At 45.8% G+C, this 18,999-nt stretch overlaps 1 protein-coding gene across 3 annotated transcripts in view; it reads right to left on the bottom strand.

The window, feature by feature from the left end:
* IL16 (interleukin 16) overlaps nt 1-18,713 on the bottom strand; it is a 129,871-nt gene extending 111,158 nt beyond the window's left edge. The window contains exons 1-2 of one of the 3 annotated variants that reach the window (XM_073012393.1): nt 18,405-18,712; nt 14,985-15,085 (exon numbers count right to left, since the gene is read on the bottom strand). In XM_073012393.1, coding sequence (XP_072868494.1) covers nt 14,985-15,012 — 28 coding nt within the window. In that variant the 5' untranslated portion in view covers nt 15,013-15,085; nt 18,405-18,712. Of the gene's footprint in view, nt 1-14,984; nt 15,086-18,404 lie in introns of all 3 variants that reach the window. The other 2 variants (XM_073012392.1, XM_073012391.1) reach the window with 2 other exon arrangements.
* Between the last annotated feature and the right edge of the window lie 286 nt (nt 18,714-18,999).

The raw sequence follows: 18,999 nt of genomic DNA, 5'->3' as shown, positions 1-18,999 counted from the left end.
TACCTTTACTATGGTATAACAAAAATAATATAAAATACCTTTGCTATGAAAAAGATAATATAAAATATGATTTTGCTAAGAGCCTTATGCAATCTGATATATGCCATTATTTTTTTGTTTTAGAAAAAGGAAGTTGGTTCCAACCCACTAAATTGATTTTCAATCATCACTAGTGGGTCATGCTTGAAAATCACTACTTTCAGGTTTTCTCTGATTTTTTTACAGCAATTCCATATGGGGTATTTGTTTTGATTCCTCATTTAGCTCCCATCTTTGAGCCAGTGAATCTTTTCATATGTACATTGATTTTGCCGCATTTGCATTTGATCAGCCCTACTCAAGAGGTCTGTGCTTACTCAGATTTGGGAGCTGGGATGGGTTCTGAAATTCCTCTTTGGAATTTTCATATGCTGATGCCAGACTGCAGAAAGGGCTTAGATTTCCTGTGGCTTTTCTTTGGGTGAGAAGTGCAGTGAGCAGCAGGGAAGGTGCACCATTCCCCAGCATCCAAGCTCTCAGCGGAGCCTTGGACCTTTTGAAGGGATGTTTGTAGGTGACCGCCTCCTATTGGCTGAACAAGGTAGCCATGTCCTAACTGCTGTAACTGTCCACTGAAGGAGCATTTCCATCCCAGCTGCACATGCCAAGACTAAGCCAGGGGCAAGACCGATGGAGATCTCCACGCTGAATGGTCCCCAGCATCGAGTCACCGTCCAGCATTACCAGTTGCTCCCACTCAAAGCAAACCCCTCCAGCATCTCCAGATGTGGCAAGAACAGCACCTCCCTGATGATGGGCTCTGCCCTTCCACCCAGCATCCTGCACATCCACCTGAGACATCCACTGAGACTTCTCAGTGTTTCTGGCATACACTGAGCAACCCTGTCTAGTTTACAAGACTGACATAGAGTTGTCCTTATTTCAACAGGAATTCAAAAGAAGAACTTGAAGTAAATTCCTGATTTCAAGCTGCCTTCCTAGCTAACCAAAACTCCAAGTTCTTGGAACTATTTGTTTATTTTGCCCCAGTGCCTATTTTCTCCCCATGTTTATGAGCATGTTGCTATTCACAATGAATTGCTTTTTAATAGCAAAATGTAAACTATATATGAAAATGTATTACCAACTCAAATACACAATACAAATGTATACATGTATTTTTTTGAGATGGAGTCTCCCTCTGTCACCCGGGCTGGAGTGCACTGGCATGATCTTGGCTCACTGCAGTCTCCGCCTCCTGGGTTCAAGCGATTCTCCTGCCTCAGCCTCTTGAGTAGCTGGGATTACAGGCATGTGCCACCACGCCTGGCTAATTTTCGAATTTTTAGTACAAACAGGGTTTCACCATGTTGGCCAGGCTGATCAGGAACTCCTGACCTCAAGTGATCTGCCCGCCTCGGCCTCTCAAACTGTTGGGATTACAGGCGTGAGCCACTGTGCCCAGCCTGCACAATACAAATTTAAGGAATTACAAGTTGAGTTCCCTGATTCAAAAATCTGACATCCAAAATGCTCCAAAATCTGAAAATTTTTAAGCACCCACATGACACTCAAAGGAGATGCTCACTGGAGACTTTGGATCTTGGATTTTCAGATTGGAGATGCTGAAGCAAGGCTAAGTATATAATGCAAATATTGCAAAATCCATAAAAATGCGACACCCAAAACACTTCTAGTTCCAAACATTTTGGATAAAAGATACTCAACCTGTATTGCTATTGTTAAAGCTGTTATTGTTGATGTTGTTCATTTATTTACACAATAAACATTTTCTGAGATTTGTTGTGTGCCAGGCACTTATGATACAAAGGATGAAGCTAGTCCTTTACAACCTACTAGAGAAGATAGATGTGTAAATGGATAACATTCCTAGTGTGGGAAGTTTCATAAGAAAGGTTTAAATAAAGTACCCCCTTCTGAAGTGACTTTACAAATGGCCACATCAGGAGCTAACCCATGAGCTAGGGCTTGAAAGCTGAATGAGCGTTTTGAGGTGAAGAGACCCTTCTGTATTCGGGTCAAAGCAAATCTATTCAGGGTAGTGGAGCCTGGAGCATGAGCAGAGAGGAGAGAAATGAATAGCCAATTCAGGCCAATTAGGGAATGAGGACCTTCTCCTACTGGTGAATAGATTTCTTCTTTTCTTTCTTTCTTTCTTTCTTTTCTTTCTTTCTTTCCTTCCTTCCTTCCTTCCTTCCTCCCTCCCTCCCTCCCTCCCTTCCTTCCTTCCTTCTTTCTTTCTTTGAGACGAAGTCTGGCTCTGTTGCCCAGGCTAGAGTGCCGTGGCAGGATCTCAGCTCACCACAACCTCCGCCTCCTGGGTTCAAGCGATTCTCCTGCCTCAGCCTCCAGAGTAGCTGGGATTACAGGCACATTCCATCATGCTTGGGTAATTTTTGGTATTTTTAATAGAGACGGGCTTTCACCATGTTAGCCAGGCTGGTCTCAAACTACCTTCCTCAGGTGATCTACACACCTTGGCCTCCCGAAGTGCTGGGATTACAGGCGTGAGCCACTGTGCTGGCCAGTAGATTTCAATTCAAAGTGTACCTTCCCCCCTCTCACTCCTATACCCCTGGGCCACTGCTGGGAAACAGAAAGTTGGAGGGGTCGACAAAAGGGCAGGTCTCAAGGTCCTGGTCTGCCTCTGCCAAAATAATTCTGCCTTAACTGATTATATATGAGTTTTCATGATAGATTTTAATTCTAAAAAGGTTTCCATGAATACAAAAAAAATAGAAAATAATAATTCTATAGTTAATTGCATCCAACGGAGATTTTTTTTTACCCTATGGATATATGACCATCTTTGTGTTTAGGAAACTTAAAGTATTTATTGAGGCATGCCACAAAGCCAGTAAGAGCACGGATTTTGCAGTCAGACAGGCTGGGTTCGGGTCCTGGGAATGTCTAGCTGAGTGGTCCTGTGCAAGCCTCCTCACCTCTCGGTTTGGGAATATACTCCCTAAGCTCCAGGTTGTTGTAAGGTTTAAATGAAATGAGATACCTGAATATTTTAGCGTGGTGCCTGGGGCATGAAGAGTGGCCAGGAAATGGTTGGGGTACTAAGTTTTATTAAAAAGACTCACTGGAGATTGAATAAATGAATAGTAGGGGCTTCGAGGGTCTGACCCACCTGACGGCTCACGCCCACGCCATATCTGCAGCAGGGGAGGTGCCTTCTACTATGCTCATAAATGTTGGCCATCACTTAACTTCAGGGTAAAGAAGGAGAACAGTGAGGAGGAAAAAGACTGAATGGTCTTCTTCTTCCAGGGGAAACTGGAGAAATAAGGGGAGTCACAGAGACAGCAGCTCCCAGGCTGCTTCCAGGAACCCGATGGGAGCTTGAACTGGCCTCCTGGGACAAAGGGGTCGTCTTTGTGTCGCTCAGCCTGAAGTGGGACGATTTCACCTGACAAGGGCAGGAGGAGCAGATGCTCCCCTGTATTCCCCAGGGAACCTCTATTCTTATGCTGTTTCCACTACCAGACCTATACCCTTATTACCACAACCCCAAAGATAGCACTTCGTAACCACATATACGTACACATACTTCCCCTGTTTATATAGCTTAATTTACCTAAAGCAAGACACTGAAAATGCCTAGACGGGTTTGTATAAACAAACAGGTTTGGTCCTACCTCAATCTCCAGCTACAGAAAGCAAACTTGCTATGGACCAAAAAAGAAAAAAACAAACAAACAAAAAACAAAAAAACACTAATCCTGGGACCTACCAATGCAGGGATTAGTCACAGGACCCTTATCAAAAAAGCAAGCAGAACGAACTCTTTTCCCATGGTCAGTCTGCAGAGATGCCCACTCACTGTCCCCACTTTGGAGAAAAGGAGTCTGGCCAGGCAGCAGAGAAGCCTCCACCAGGTGCCTGTGGCCTTTCTCTCTCCCACTGCCTTCCTTTCCTCCACCTCCTTCCACACCCCATTACCAAGGATGAGATTAGGCTGAAAGGTCAGAAATCTCAGGACTAAATGATCCCCATGCTGCAGAGCCAGGTCAAGCAATATCCCGCTGCCCACCCTGGCCTTCTGAAGCTGCTTCCTTCTGTACCTAACTGTGTGACATGGTGACACAGAGATTCCTACCAACACAATCCTGGCTTCTGCTCCTGCCCCTTACCCCAGCACCACTTTCAAATATGAAGTTACATCCTAGCAACCAAGACCCTCCCCATTCAGGTCAGAGAGACCAGCCTCCTCCCTCTGGTAACAGCCACCTGGACAGAGCAGTTGCCTGATAGACATTCACTCACCTGGTGCCCACCTACCTCCCTATGCACAGTCCCCCAGGGCTGCCGCCTCCCTTGCTCCTCTCTCCAGCTGCCCAGCAGGGATTGCAGCACCACTTATTCTCGGACAGCCTGTGGCCCAGGTCTGGGTCAGAGCCGGCAAGGATTGAGAAATGGATGCTCAGTTCTCAGATGGAGGCCAGCCTTTGAGTCAGATCTCAGGCTCCGATAGTTAAGATGCTGTGAGTAGGACACAATATTCACCACCTGCTCTGGACAGATGACTCAGGACAAATGTGTCCCACCTGGCATGGATTTGCTCGAAGACTCCCGATCTGAGCCATCTGACTGCTCCACGTGAAAAGGCTTGATCCAAAAAGGGGGACAGCCAGTGCTGAGAAGCTCAGCCTCGGAACAAGGTCCACCATCTGCTGGGCTGGCCAGCAACACCCAGGAGGCAAACCCAGTGCAGAGCCACAGAACCATAGTGAGGTTCCTTGGTCCAGCCCAGCTGCCCCTGCCTTCTTTGGACAACACAGAAACGACTAGGAGAGCAGAAAGATAGCAAACGTGACTCGGTGCCTACAATGTGCCTGGCACACTGCTAGGAGCTTTCCATAAACCTCATCACATGCTGGGAGCTGTGGCACATGCCTATAATCCCAGCTACTCAGGAGGCTGAGGCAGAAGGATCAGTTGAGCTGGGAGGTTCAAGACCAGCCTGGGCAAACCATAGCGAGAACCCATCTCAAATTATATAAAAATTTATAAAAAGAGAAAAAAAAGTCACATACAATCCTGCCATCAATCTGGTAAATATATCACCTACTTTACAGACAAAGCCACTGCACAAACGTTCATTAAACACCTACTGTGTGCCATGCAATTTCCCCAACGTCACATAGTTAGCAAGTTAGCAAGCCAAAATTCACCTGTCTCCAAAGCCCAGGCATTTTCCATAGCATCTCATTTCCTGTCTGTGCCACCCTTTCCCAAAAGCAACAGACTGGCTCTCAGAAGCTTACGTAAATCAGTGGTCCTCAAGCCAGCTGCATCAGCAGCATCTGCTAGAAACGCAAGCTCTCAGGCCCTGGCCTAGACCTCCTGAAGCAGCACCTCTGGACGTGGAGCCCAGCACTCTGTTTTCACAAAGCCTCCAAGTGATTTTGGAGCGCGCTCAAGTGTGACAGCCCATGACCTAATGTATACAGAGCATGTTGAGAATTGCAGCATAAAAGAATGGGACACTTTTGTGTGTGTCCTGTTGGCATTACTGTCATGAGACTAGAGTGCCTTTCCCCCACATAGGCCCTTGGAGAATCTAATCGTAGGGTGGCGTTTAACCCATCTGCCCCCCAAAGAGCATCCCACACATCTCTCCTAAGCTCAGTCTCTGTGAGCCGTGTGTACATGCCAGCCTGAGGTTTTTGTATGGACCTCTCTTCTGAAGAATGGAATGTTTCCCAGTGCTCAGCACCAAATGTTTCAGGGCTTCCTGGGGGCTTTAATGAGGGTGTAGGTGCAACCTGTAGGAAGCCCTTGAAATTCCATGCAAGGCTGTGAAGATCTAGCCACTGCTGCTGGAGAACCCAGGCCCACGGTTGCAAGGCAAGCATGGGAGGAGGGAGTACTTTATCTGGGGATAAAGCTGCCTTTGTCAGCAGGCACAGGGGACATTGTAGGGCTCAGTCTGGAGTGCAGTGAAGAAATTTCTAAATTGCAAGGAGTTAGCGCCTCTGTCAGTGTCGCCTGCTCAGCTCACTCCCACAGTCTCTCTCACAATGGCCTGGGTGCGGTGGGGCCAGGATAGACATCGGGTCCCACTTCCATCTTGCTCTGGCAGAGGGGCTGAGGAGCAATTCAGCACCCCAGGGCTATGGAGGCTGGCCTTGCCCTTCTTGGATCCTGAGGCCTGGGAGGGCCCCACAGCCTCCCTCCTCCATCAAGTCTAAGTTCTCTCTTGTCATTGGTACCTGAATCCAGTTCCTGCCTCTCCCTCTATTTTCAGAAGATCTGTTCTTTCTCACTCTCAGAAGGTAATTATTCCAAAGTGTAGCTGAGACTTGGCCCTGATTTTTCATAAGACAGGGTGGTTTGTGCTTCAAGGTGGCAATTTTATCATCCCTGTCCCCTTCAGGACATTCTGCAGAAAAAGAAGAGTCTCCACCCTGCCCAACACTCCACAGTCCAGCTCACTGCAAGCCAGAAGAGAGGGGGAGGAAGACGCAGCTGAGAGAGCCCTGCCTGGATAGAACCAGGAAGTTCAAGCACCACTTCAAGCTCAACAAAGAGCTTCCTGTATAATCCTGGTAATTCGCAGCCTCTGTTTGCTACGATCAAAATTAGATGAAATTAATTTTCCGCCAGAAGAAATAAGAAACTTCTACTGCACAGTGTTACTGAGAGAATGAGGCAATAGAGGAGGAAGCATGCTGTCAACAGCTAACCAAGCAGAAGCCTGCTCACCTTGTTGGCCCTTCCAGCCCACGGAGCTGAGAAATCTGTTCAACAAGTAATTCTGATGCTTGCTAAAGTTTCATAACCAATAACGTGCATTTCCTTCTTATTCTCCTCTTTTTTAATTACAAAATTTTATTTCCAAAAGCAAATTTTTAATTATGTAAATTTTTAATTCCAGAAATTTTAATTACAAAATTAAAATTACAAATTTAAAAAAAAAATTTTTAAATTTTTAATTTTAAAAAATTAATTTAAAAATTTTTTATTTTAAAAATTCTAATTTAATTTTTTAAAATTAAAATTACAAGTTTAAATTTAATTTAAAAAAATTAAAATTATAAATATTTTTAGTTTCAAAATTTTAATTATAAAAGTAATATATGTTTGTTGTGGCAGGTAAAAACATTCAGAAGGCAAAAAGAAAGTGTGTCCTTAAAACGACATAACAGGGTCATCTCCTATTCTGTTCAAACAATGGCAAAATAGAGAGCTTAGAATCAGAGCAATAAGCCCCAGCTTCTGTACTAAGCGGCTCTGTCAACTGCAAGTCCTTTTACCTTGCTGAGTCTCAGTTTCCATGTCCACAAAATGGAAACAATAACTCAACCAGCTGACAGGGTTGCTCAGAGGTCTGAGCAAGGAGCTGTCTCGCAGTCTATAAAATGCCTTGGGAATTCTTTATGCCGTACACTTTCGGTCATGCGAACTGTATTATCATGATGCAGAATATAATTTAACAATTTTAACTAGTAACATCACGACATGATGATAATAAATTCTCTTCGCATTTAGCACTTTCAACTTAGAAAGACAGTTGAGCCTAAAACTTGACGATTTTATTGTACGTCCCCACTTACGGATGCAAACACTGAGACTCAGAGAAGTTACATGTCCAAAAAGTGCGCATCGAAGGCTGTGCAGTCAGAAGTCATTGGTCCCTTGATTCCCGCTCCCGGGGTCTCTTCTCTTTCCCTGGCCCACAGCAACATATAGATTTAAACCAAAGGTTTTAACTTCATACAAAAACTCTAGCTGACTTTCATCTAGGCCATGCTGCCCTCTTTCTGGCTTTTCTTTTCTTTCAAACTGTCCATTGGGCTTGCATCTTTTCAAAGTAATAGTCCATCACTAAGGTGCTATACAACTAAAACAAGCAACTGAAGCCAGTCCACAGGCAAATATACCACACACGTGCCAACAACTCCCAAATTCACTTCTCCAGCCTTGGACTTCTCCTTGAATTCTGACTCTTTTTTCCGACCACTTGCTTAACATCTTCAGCTGGGGTTTAACTTGCATTTCAAAAGTAACACTGCCTGGCTCTTATTCAGTGAGGCAAAAAAAAAAAAAAAAAAGCAAGAAAGAAAAAGAAACACTGCCAGATACTACTCTTGATTTCCCCCTAATAAAATGTTTCTTCCCTAAACTTCCACATTTTGGTAGTTGTCACTAGCATCCATCAATTTCCCAAGCCAACATTCTCAGTATCAAGGTGGGAAGAACATAGACTCTGAAGCCAAAATTCCTGGGTTCATCTCGCGGGTCTGTCCCTGCCCAAATGCATGATCATAAGCAAGCAAAGAGGCCCATCTCTGTGGACTGTTTTTGTCATCTATAGGATGGCTAGTGCACTGACATCTACCTCACAAGGTTTGTTTAGGACTAAATGTGGTAATACTTGTGAGGTTCTTAGAATAGTTCCTGCCAGAATAAGCCCTCTGTGAGCTTTTATTCATCTTGATCCCTCTGTCTCTCTGACCTTCCACATCACATCCAATTTATCAGTGATTCTCGTTGGCTCTATCCCCAGAAGCTATCTCACTTTCTTTCTGCTTCTCTCCATCTTCACTGCTGCCACCCTCCTCTTACCAGGGCCTCTTGCCTGATTATGGCTTTTACCTTCTAACTGGGATTCCGGTTCCTACTTAGACCTTCATAATCCATTTTTCACATAATAGCAGGTAGGCTTTTTGAAAATATAAATTGGATCATGACATTCACCAGCAAAAAATTTGCAAGTGCTTTGAATTACTTTTAAAAACTGTTTTTTGTTTGTTTGTTTGTTTTTGAGGCAGCATCTTGCTCTATGGCCCAGGCTGCAGTGTAGTGGTAAGATCATAGCTAACTGCAGCCTTAAACTCCTGGCTCAAGCAATCCTCCAGCCTCAGCCTCCCGAGTAGCTAGGATAACAAGCACATGTTTTTTGTTTTTTGTTTTTTTTCCTGTAGAGACATGGTCTCTCTGTGTTGCCCAGACTAGTCTCAAACTCCTGGCCTCAAGCAATCCTCCTTCCTTGGTCTCCCAAAGTGCTGGGATTATAGGCATGAGCCACTGCACCCAACCACTTTTTTAAAAATTTAATAAACTTTACTGTTCTGAGCAGTTTTAGATTTACAGAAATATTGCACAGAAAGTACAGAACTCCCAAATACTGATCTCCCTCTCCACACACACAATTTCCCATACTGTTAATATCTTGCATTGGTGTGGTACATTTTTACAATTGATAAACCAATACTGATACATGATTATTAGCTAAAGTTCATGGCTTACATGACGGTTCACCCATTGTGTTGTGCAGTTCTATGTTCTGACAAGTGTATAGCATTATGGATCTACCACTGTAGTATCATACAGAGGGATGTATTTACTGCCCTAAAAATGCTCTGTGCTCCACCCCTTCCAAAGATTTTGTATTGTTTTTCAAAAAAATACCCAAATTCCTTACAATGTCCCAAAGGAGCTACATGATCTCACCCTTGTTTATCTCCCAAACTTCAGCTTCCACCTCTGCCTCTCCTACTCGCTGCGTCCCAAAGTCACCCTGGCCTTCTGGCTCTTTGTTGAATAAGCCATGCCCGTGTCACCCTAAGGTTTCTGCCTTAGTTGTTTTCTCTTACAGGAAAGTTCCACTTCCAGATCTTCCTATGGCTGGCTCTTCCGACTCCACATCCTAAGTGGGATCTTTCTTGTCCACTCCTAAACCAGGCACTCACTGTTACCTCTCCTTATTATATTTTCTTCTTAGAACTTGCCAGCATTTGAAGCTGTCTTGTTAATCTGCTTGGGTACCTGCATACCATCCATCCACCCCATCTAGGTCCCACACAGGGACCTCATCAGCCTGTTCACTGTGGGGTCCCCAGCACTAGAGCATGCCTGGCCCATAAAGGGTTGATAAACATTTACTGAGTGAATCAATGCACAAATGAATGAATAAATAAATGACCAATGCCACGTAATGAGTTTCTACATTTGTTTGTAGTTTCAAGTTTACAAAGAGCTCTTCCAGACATTTCCTTTGCGTAATTTATGTGATTAGGCCCAGGTTTAAATGGAACTTAAAAAACATATTCACAGTATCTTTCTTAGCTCCTAGAAGCCACAGATTAGGAAACAGAATGTTCTCTCCAAGGGAAGAGAGTTTAGTTCCAAGAGCATTCATGACTCTCTGGACATGACAAGAGGAATCACGTGGTTTAATTCATGCCTCTAAAACAAAGAAAAAGTACTTAGAGATATAGAACCTCAGCTGATTAATACCAGCAACAACAAGCATCTGCACAGCACTTGCTGTGGGCCAATGTAGAGGCTGAGGCAACTCCATTTTGGGTGCTAATCCCCCATGTTGGCTTCTGATTAACTCCAGTTCCAGGAAAGTCTCGTAAGATTTCTAGTCTATCTACTGTTCCTTGTATAAGAACATGTACTTATCCTGCCCTTAGGTCAAAACAATCTCAATGGTATTGTACTTACCATAAATCCTGACCTTGAGCAATCTCCCTACCCATTCCTTCTGAAGCACTGTGCCCTTCTCCTGTGATATATAAACCCTGGGTCTGGGGTGTAATGGTGGGGATTCACCATCTTGTCTCGCCATCCTAGACACAGACATGGCTTCTGGTCATAAGTCCCTATTCAACATTTCTTTCTAAGAAACTGGATTTTTCAGCTTCTTTCTTTGGCCCCTCAACTTCCTCAGCCTTTCGGGGTAGATTTGCATAGGCCTGCTCACCATGGAACATCTAGACACAAGGCTGAGTAGTATCCACATGGTATCTAGCTCCACAATTCACTTGGAGGGTTGGTACCATAATGATTTCCCCTTTTTCTTATGAGAAAGGGAGGAAGAGACATCACAGGGAGTAAAACAACTCAAAGCCCAAAGCACAGAGCCAGGAGGTTAACCCAGGATTATCTGACAACAAAATCCAGTCACTTCTCGTCCTTGTAACAAAAGCTGAGTAAGTAAACACTGCCGTGCTGAGCATCTAGAGCTCCCTACCCATCCCCTTCAGCCCCATCATATGGTTGGGCTTAGAAAGGGTTAAATGCCACAGCAGGAGGGAGTGGTCAGTGCCTGCGTGGTGCTATTTTTAAGGCCAAGATTGGGATGGTTTGCACAGCACCACCTGGCAATGAGAAAAGGCCAGGTATTAATGAATGACACACCCAGGGGGAGAAGGGGGAGAATGTTTCCACTCAGCAAGACTTTGGCAGGAACCGTGTGTTCAGTCTGGGGTCTTGCCTTTTATAAGGGTGTGGAGGTAGTTGAGTCCCTCGTCTTTTCTGGCTGTCACAGAATGTCTGAGATGCCCTGGCCCACGTGGCTTCAGACGGGACAAGGGTGGAGTTCGAGGTGGATGGTGCCGGGCTGTGCAAAGCAGTTATTTGTCCCACGCTTTCAATCTTTCTGCCCACACAAGTATCTGAGGAACGCCACTTCCTGCCTTGCATCAGAAAGCAACATTTTTAAAGATTAAGAAATCCCTACTTTCTTCTCTTAATTTGTTGTTGTCATGACATGACTGACTCAATAAGCAAAAATTTTAAATCCCTGCCCAAGGACACAGGCTTGTCTCCCCCACGCTTGAAGTTCCTCCAGATGCTTCGTGCGTCCTTCCACCTCCACATGTCAGCACACTCTGTCCTTTCTAAGCAAGGGCCTCAACAAGCCCTGCCTCCAGCGAACTCTCATATGTTTTTCAAGGTTTGGCTCAGAATCACCTCCTCCAGGAAGACTTCCCTGACACCCCCTCCCAACTCACACATTAAATCAGGAGTTGCCTTGACTGGACACAGTGGATCATACCTGTAATCCTAACTCTTTGGGAGGCTGAGGCAGGAGAATCACTTGAGACCAGGAGTTCAAGACCAGCCTGGGCAAGACCCTGTCTCCACACCAAGACCCTGTCTCTACAAAAATAAAAATGAAAAATTAGTTTGGTATGGGCCAGGTGCAGTGGCTCATGCTTGTAATCCTAGCACTTTAGGAGGCCAAGGCAGGTGGATCATATGAGGTCAGGAGTTGGAGACCAATTGGGTCAACATGGAGAAACCCTGTCTGTACTAAAAATACAAATATTAGCCGGGCATGATGGCGGGTGCCTGTAATCCCAGCTTCTCGGGAAGCTGAGGCAGGAGAATTGCTTGAACCCGGGAGGTGGAGGTTGCAGTGAGCCGAGATCGCGCCACCGCACTCCAGCCTGGGTGATGGAGTGAGACTCTGTCTCAAAAAAAAAACAAAACAAAAAAAATAGCTTGGCATGGTGGCATGTGCCTGTAGTCCCAGCTACTTAGGAGGCTGAGGCAGGAGGATTGCTTAAGCCCAGGCTTAAGCCAGGAGGTCAAGGCTGCAGTGAGCCTTGATCACACCACTGCACTCCTTGTTTCAATAAATAAGAAATAAATAAGGAACTGCCCTTTGAGTTGTCCTCTCAAAGCACTCCATGCTAAGCTCTCTCATCTGTGTGTCTGCCTTATCCAGTAAGAGAATAAAGCCTTGCTGCCAGGGGCTGTGCCATATCTTTCTTTGTAGCCCTGGTATTGAGCATAGTACCTGACACAGACTGGATGCTAAGTAGCTGTGAGAGGAAGGGATGAGAAGAGGAAGAGAAGGAAGGGAAAAAGGCAGGGAGGAAGAAGGGCAAAGGAAGGAGGGAGAGGGATTCTTTGTGATCAGATGTATAGACACAGAGACAATATAGACACATCAACACATGGATCTAACCTGTTACAGGCACACGTATGCATGTGCACACCCTAGTCACAAGAGGCAGGGTTGGCATTGAAAAGAGCACTGGTCCAGGAGTCCAGCAACCTGAGTTCCTATCCCCTGGGCTACTGCTGACTAGTGTGTGACCTGAGGGAAGCCAGTCCTCTTTCTAAGCATCAGTTTCCTCATCTGTAAAATGGGTTATTATAAGACTTATATAGAATTATCCCACTGCCTGAAATACAGTGGACGTTCAACAAATACCAGCTCTGCCTTCCCTCAGCTCCATCCCGCCCGCAGTGCCCCCCACACCCTCTGAAATGGGAAGAAAAGAACAGCAGTGTGCAAGAGCCAGAAATGCCTGTGTCTATACCCTCCCCCTTTCCGCCTCATAACATCATAGCGATTCAGACGGTTGAAAGCACATCCGCCCGACACTACCTGCAATCTATTTTGTGCTGTTTTTATATTCATCTTGCCAGTGAAAGGCACATGCATTGCCTCCAACGCCGTTCTAGTCTGGACTGCAGCAGGAAATATGAGGACAACTCTAATGGGAACAGCTTGGCACCCATCACCGGGCCTTAGCGTCCATGGGGGCTCAGGTGAGGCCCTCAGGATAGACAAGGACATACAAAGCCTCAATACAGCGCTCACCACCCATGGGGCCCCCGCTCCATCTCGTCTGCCCTGACCTGTTTCTAACCTCACTGTCAGAACCCAAAACTGCAACCCTAATCCCAAGCCCAGAGATAGCCAGGACCACTCTCTGTACCTTGTTGCCCTTTAGCCCAGAATAACCCACGGCTTGGTGCTGCTTTCTTGTCCCAGAACCCCCAGCCAACGTCTGCACTTGAACTCATCATGAGGTCTGCTCACCACAGTTGGGGTCCTTTACAGGCAAGGGTTGTGCACCCATGGTCAAAGGAGGACAAAGCAGGTGTCATACTTTATTTAATCAGGTCTTTAAAGTTAGCAACAAATTGTGTATTATCAGCAAAAATTGAAAGCAACTGAGAAGGGCACAAGACAGCTTTATGGGGTGATGATGATGGTAATTTTTTGGGTGGGGGTGGACAAAGTCCACTCACGCTGGAATGCAGAGTGATACAATCATAGCTCACTACAGACTCAACCTCCCAGACTCAAGCGACCCTCCTGCCTCGGCCTTCCAAGTACCTGGGATTACAGGTGTGCACCGTCACACCCAGCTAATTTTTAATTTTTGTAGAGACGGGGTCTTGCTATGTTGCACAGACTGGTCTTGAACTCCTGGGCATCAGCCATCCCCCACCTCAGCCTACGAAAGTGTTGGGATTACAGATGTGAGCCACTGCACCCAGCCCGTGATGATAACATTTTATGCCTTGCTAGGGGTGTGCTTTACACTGGGATACACACTTTTCACAGTGAACTGAATGGTGCACTTAAAATACATACATTTCACTGTATGTAAATCTTACCTGAAAGAACAACAGTAAACAAATATTGAAAGTTAGATGTATGATGAAGTCAAGTTCCACCCTGGAAGATTCCCCTGTGTAAGTAAGTGCATACACATAGTCTACCTCCAAAGGGAGACCACCTGTATCCTCATCCTACTTTCTGCTAGAGAAGAAACCAGCGGGGGCTACTTTGGGCCCTCAGGTACTCTTTATTTAATCCCCAACTTGTTTGGAAATGCATTCAAAAAATAAGATGGATAGCCAGGCATGGTGGCTCACTCTTGTAATCCCAGCACTTTAGGATGCTGAGGCAGGGAGGATCACTTGGGGACAGGAGTTCGAGGCCAGCCTGGGCAACATGATAAGCCTTCATGTCTATATTTAAAAAAGAAAAAAATGAGAAAAAAAAGACAGATGCATGGATGGACAGAGGGATGGAGAGATGGATAGATGTGACAAAGCAAATATAGTAAAATCTTACTTGTAGAACCTAGATAATGGACATAGGTATGTTGACAACAATTCTTTCCTCTTTTCCATATGTTTGAAAATATTTGTGATGATATTTTGGAAAACATAAAATTGAAAGCAAGCCAAGATGTCCATAATATGGGGAATGGTTAAATAAATTACTGCACAGGCATCTGATCTGATTTTCTGAAGTTGGTAAGACTGGTGGTTCAGATAACTTTGTCAAAACTAAGAAGTTATCCACAATCCAACGTCGAGTGGAAGCATCAGCATGTGAGCAGTATGGATATGCAGAAGGCTCACTGTGCTTTTTCAGCTGCATACTGCTTGCTAAGAGTACAGGCATTAGAATGTAATAGACTTACCTGCGTTCAAATCTGTCCTGCCACTCATCACCTGGTTGAACTCCCTGTGTCTCGTTTTGGTTCACCTGTGAAGTAAAGACAGCAGCATGTACCCCACAGCACTGTAGGTAAGGTCAAATGAGTCAGTGCTCATGAAGGATGGTCCTAAATCAATGCCTAATGCTGAAAGCACTCAGGAAGAGGGAGCTGCTGCTATTACTGAGGGTTTCCAGGGTTCAGGGCAAGGCCCCTCGTAATGACGGATGCACACTCAGGGATTGGCTGCCAGATCCAGATGTGGGGAACAGAGACAACTGGCTGATACACAGGCAGAACCTTGCCCCACCAGCAAAAAGCTCTTATTCCCTTAGCTAACAGGTCACCATAATTTTTTTAAGACGCTGCAAGAAAAACAGACTGGATGGATGTACACTTATAAAACTCACAGTGTCTAGGTTAAGCTGGTAAGATTTGAAACACGTTTCTTTTCCCATTCCCTATTCTACAATTCGCCTGTTTGCTTCTCCATCCCTGCCCCAGCATAACTCCCACACGCCCTTCAGAAAGCAACTCAAAGAGCACCTCCTCAGGGAAGCCCCACACTGATCTGCCAGACTAGGCCAGTTCCCCTGGTACAGCCTCCCATAGAACTTAACCTTCTTTGCCGTTATATTTATGTGCATACAGTTGTTTATTTAATGTGTCCCATTAGATCCCCAGAGCCCAGCACAGTGCTTGAAGCATAGAATATTCTAAATAAATTTGTTGGAAATAAATTCCAGGCTGGGCATAGTGGCCCACCAGCCTGAGCAACACAGGAAGACTCCATCTCACAAAAAAAATAAAATTTAGCCAGGCATAGTGGCACACTCCTGTAGTCTCAGCTACTAAGGAGGCGGAGGTGGGAGAACTCCTTGAACCCAGGAGGTTGAGGCCATAGTGAGCCATGATCACGCCACTGCACTCTAGCCTGGGCGACAGATGAGATCCTGTCTCAAAAAAAGAAAGGGAAAAGAAAAGAAAAAAAGCAATGAAAATGAATTCCAAGTGTTTGGGAAAGTGATTTCACTCTTTGTATATTGAAAAGTAAATAGGAAATTAGGAGGAGACAGAGAGTAATAAAACTACATCCAAGTTTGTCCCGGCAACATTACATAGCTCTTAACTATCAAAGACATATGGCAGTGTCTCATGTGGTTTTACTTTTTTTTGGTGGGGAGAAATGTTGTGGGAGTGTGGGGGAAGGTGTGCAGCAGAATCCTCCTTAAACCCTATGCCCCACCCTCCAGCCCTACGCAGAGCCTCCCTCTGCTTCCCACAGGCCCAGCCCCTCCTTGCTGACAGCTGGCCAAGTTCCAATGATCCCCAGGTATCTCGATTCATATTTCCCAGCAAAAGGAGTCAAGGCACCTACGGTGGAGACCACAGGACCCAACTATTATTAAGGACACATCCAACCACCATGACCACACGCTCAGAATCTGCATATGTGAAATAGCAGAGCTGGAGTGTTGGTAGGGGCCATCTCTAGTCCAACCCCCTTCCTTCCACTTTATAGATGGGGACACTGAGTCCCAGATATGGAAAGGGGCTTATCCAAAGTCACACTGCTATGCAAGGATTTAACTGGACAGGTGTCCCTGCATGTGAATGCCCAATCTTCTAACAGCCTAACTCAGAGAAAAGAAGGGACTGCATCAAATGTATTGAGTAGATGATGGGGCATCGCCCAGATAAGCTCCTCAACCCTGGACCGAGGCGTTCATTCCCACAGCTGACATAGGGTTGTCTGTGACAACTCACAACTGAGTCCCTCTCCAGAAACTACCTTCAGCCAAAGACAGCTGCCTCACCCAAGGTTATGCCTGGGTTCCAGGGGCAGCCCACAAGCAATGACTGGTCACTGCAGGGATACAAAACCCCACAGGATCCCCTGGATCTGCTGAGGCCGGTGTTGCAACTGCATCACAGCCCAACTTCTCCATCTGTCTGATTCTGCCTCCCTCACCCCACACTGGTGTTGTTCCCAGAGCACACACCAATGAACTTCGTATGTGCAAATCTCTGTCTCACCATCTGTTACCAGGGAAACGCAACCAAAGGCGGTGCAGCCAGGGTAGCAAGTGGTAAGACCTCCCTGTGAATCAGAGTGGATAAAATGGTTTCACCAAACACTGAGCACCTAGTAAACACCAGGTCAAGTCCCAGCGGAAGTAAATGCATCCATGTCGTCTGCCTCCAAAGGGAACCTGAATGTTCACCCCACTTTCTGCTACACAAAGAGCCAGGGCTACTTTGGGCCCTCAAGTACTCTTTTCTGCATCCTCAAGCCTGGATATCTATGATGGTTGCTGTTTCAGAACAGGGGAGCAGCCTGCTTAGGAGAGCTGACATGTCCTCTGAATACGTACATGCCATTTGGGTCATTTCACATACTTTATCTTAGTTATTGCTTCTGCCTTCCTGTGAGGTAAGAATTTATGACCACCGTTTTTGCAAAGGAGGAAAGTAAGCCTTTGAAAATCTTTTCCCAGATAAAGGAGCCTGTTACCTTCAGAGCCAAGATTCCATCCCAGGTGGCCACGCCCCATGGCCCAGGTTCTTATTCCCTGTACCCCACTGCCTTTCTTCAGACTTCAGCAGATGCCTTAATGCAGCCTAAGCAAGTGGATGCCAGGGGTCTAGCCATGTCTTTCTGGAGCTAGAAAAGTCAGAATATGCCTTTGACTTGCTTACTTCTCCTTTTTAAGGAAAACTCTTATGCCAAAGTTGCAACGGACCTGAAGTTTCGCCAGTGTTAACTTTAAAAGTTGGGCAGAAGGGTTAAAGCGTTTTGCTCTGATGCCTGTTTATGTTTCCAGAGCAAAAGAAGAAGATTGTAATAAGAAATGCTCTCATCTCTTGGGCTGTACCTGCAGGAAGGTAAGGGGGTCTGGATGGAGGCCCCTCCCAGTTCTCAGATCTTCTCCAGAGACCTGCGCTCCGTTCACGTCTCCCGGAGCTGAGCAGCTCCCTCTTCCGCTCTGCTTCTGCTGAAACTGGAGCGGAGCTGGTGGGGACCCTGACAGCTACAGCGTTTTAGACACTGATGCCTCTGCCCCATGAAGAGGAAGCCAGGGCACATGGAAAGGCACTGCCCTGGCCAGGGTTCACTCTCATCCCTGTGGGGGTCCTGCAATTGCCCTTCCTGAACTCTCTGCCAAGCACATGGTGAGCGTTCAGCCAGCCCCTGCAAAGACAGGCACTGTGTCCCACTGCAGCACACATGTGTGCCCCCACACACTTACATGTGTGCACACTCACACTGACACACTCACTCATATACTACACAGTGTGGCCAAAACCATGCTTCCACCCCCCTGGGAGGTTGTCAGAAAGGGTGCACCCCTGCCTTCCAACCTCCACTGAGTCCCCTGGGACAGGAGAAGCAGTTCCACTCACCGTTCTGCCTTCTCGGGAAGACTCTCTTCTGCAAACTCATCACACAGGGTTTGAAGGAGGGAGAGAGAGTTGTGAAAAGTTCCTCCAAACCAGGATCAGGGGTCCATGGGAGGGTCGATGGCAGCTTCTCGACTGGGAGTATTTGAATATGAGTTAAAACTACAAAGTAACTCCTCGTTACAACTGTTTTTTTCCTCGGCAGGGAGGGAGAAAAAAAAAATCCCTTTCCCTCTGCCAGAAAATCTTTAACGTTTCACAACGGTCGTTTCCAACTCCTGCCCTCCTTGAGAAGCAAATGTGTATAAAGGCAATGTTATTTCACTGAATCAAGCCCTCAGATCATAAGCCTTTTCCTGTACCACAAACAGAAATGTAAAACCTCAAACTTTCCTTTGGACTTGGAGTCTGTTGTGAGAGGGCAGAACACAACCCTTTCTGAGGTCTAATGTATGGAAAATGTGCCGCACTGTTTAGATCATCGTGAGCACTTGAATCACTGCCCCCCTCTTCTACTGTTTTTTTTTTTTTTTTTTTTTTTTTAATGAGTTCTGGTGTGTTTATGTAATTGCATGGGACAAACACAACACCTAAAATC

This window comes from Chlorocebus sabaeus, chromosome 26 (assembly GCF_047675955.1).
Source record: "Chlorocebus sabaeus isolate Y175 chromosome 26, mChlSab1.0.hap1, whole genome shotgun sequence".
Taxonomy (NCBI): Eukaryota; Metazoa; Chordata; class Mammalia; order Primates; family Cercopithecidae; genus Chlorocebus; species Chlorocebus sabaeus.
The sequence above is the reverse complement of the archived record's forward strand: the minus strand, read 5'-3'. Positions and strand labels throughout refer to the sequence as shown.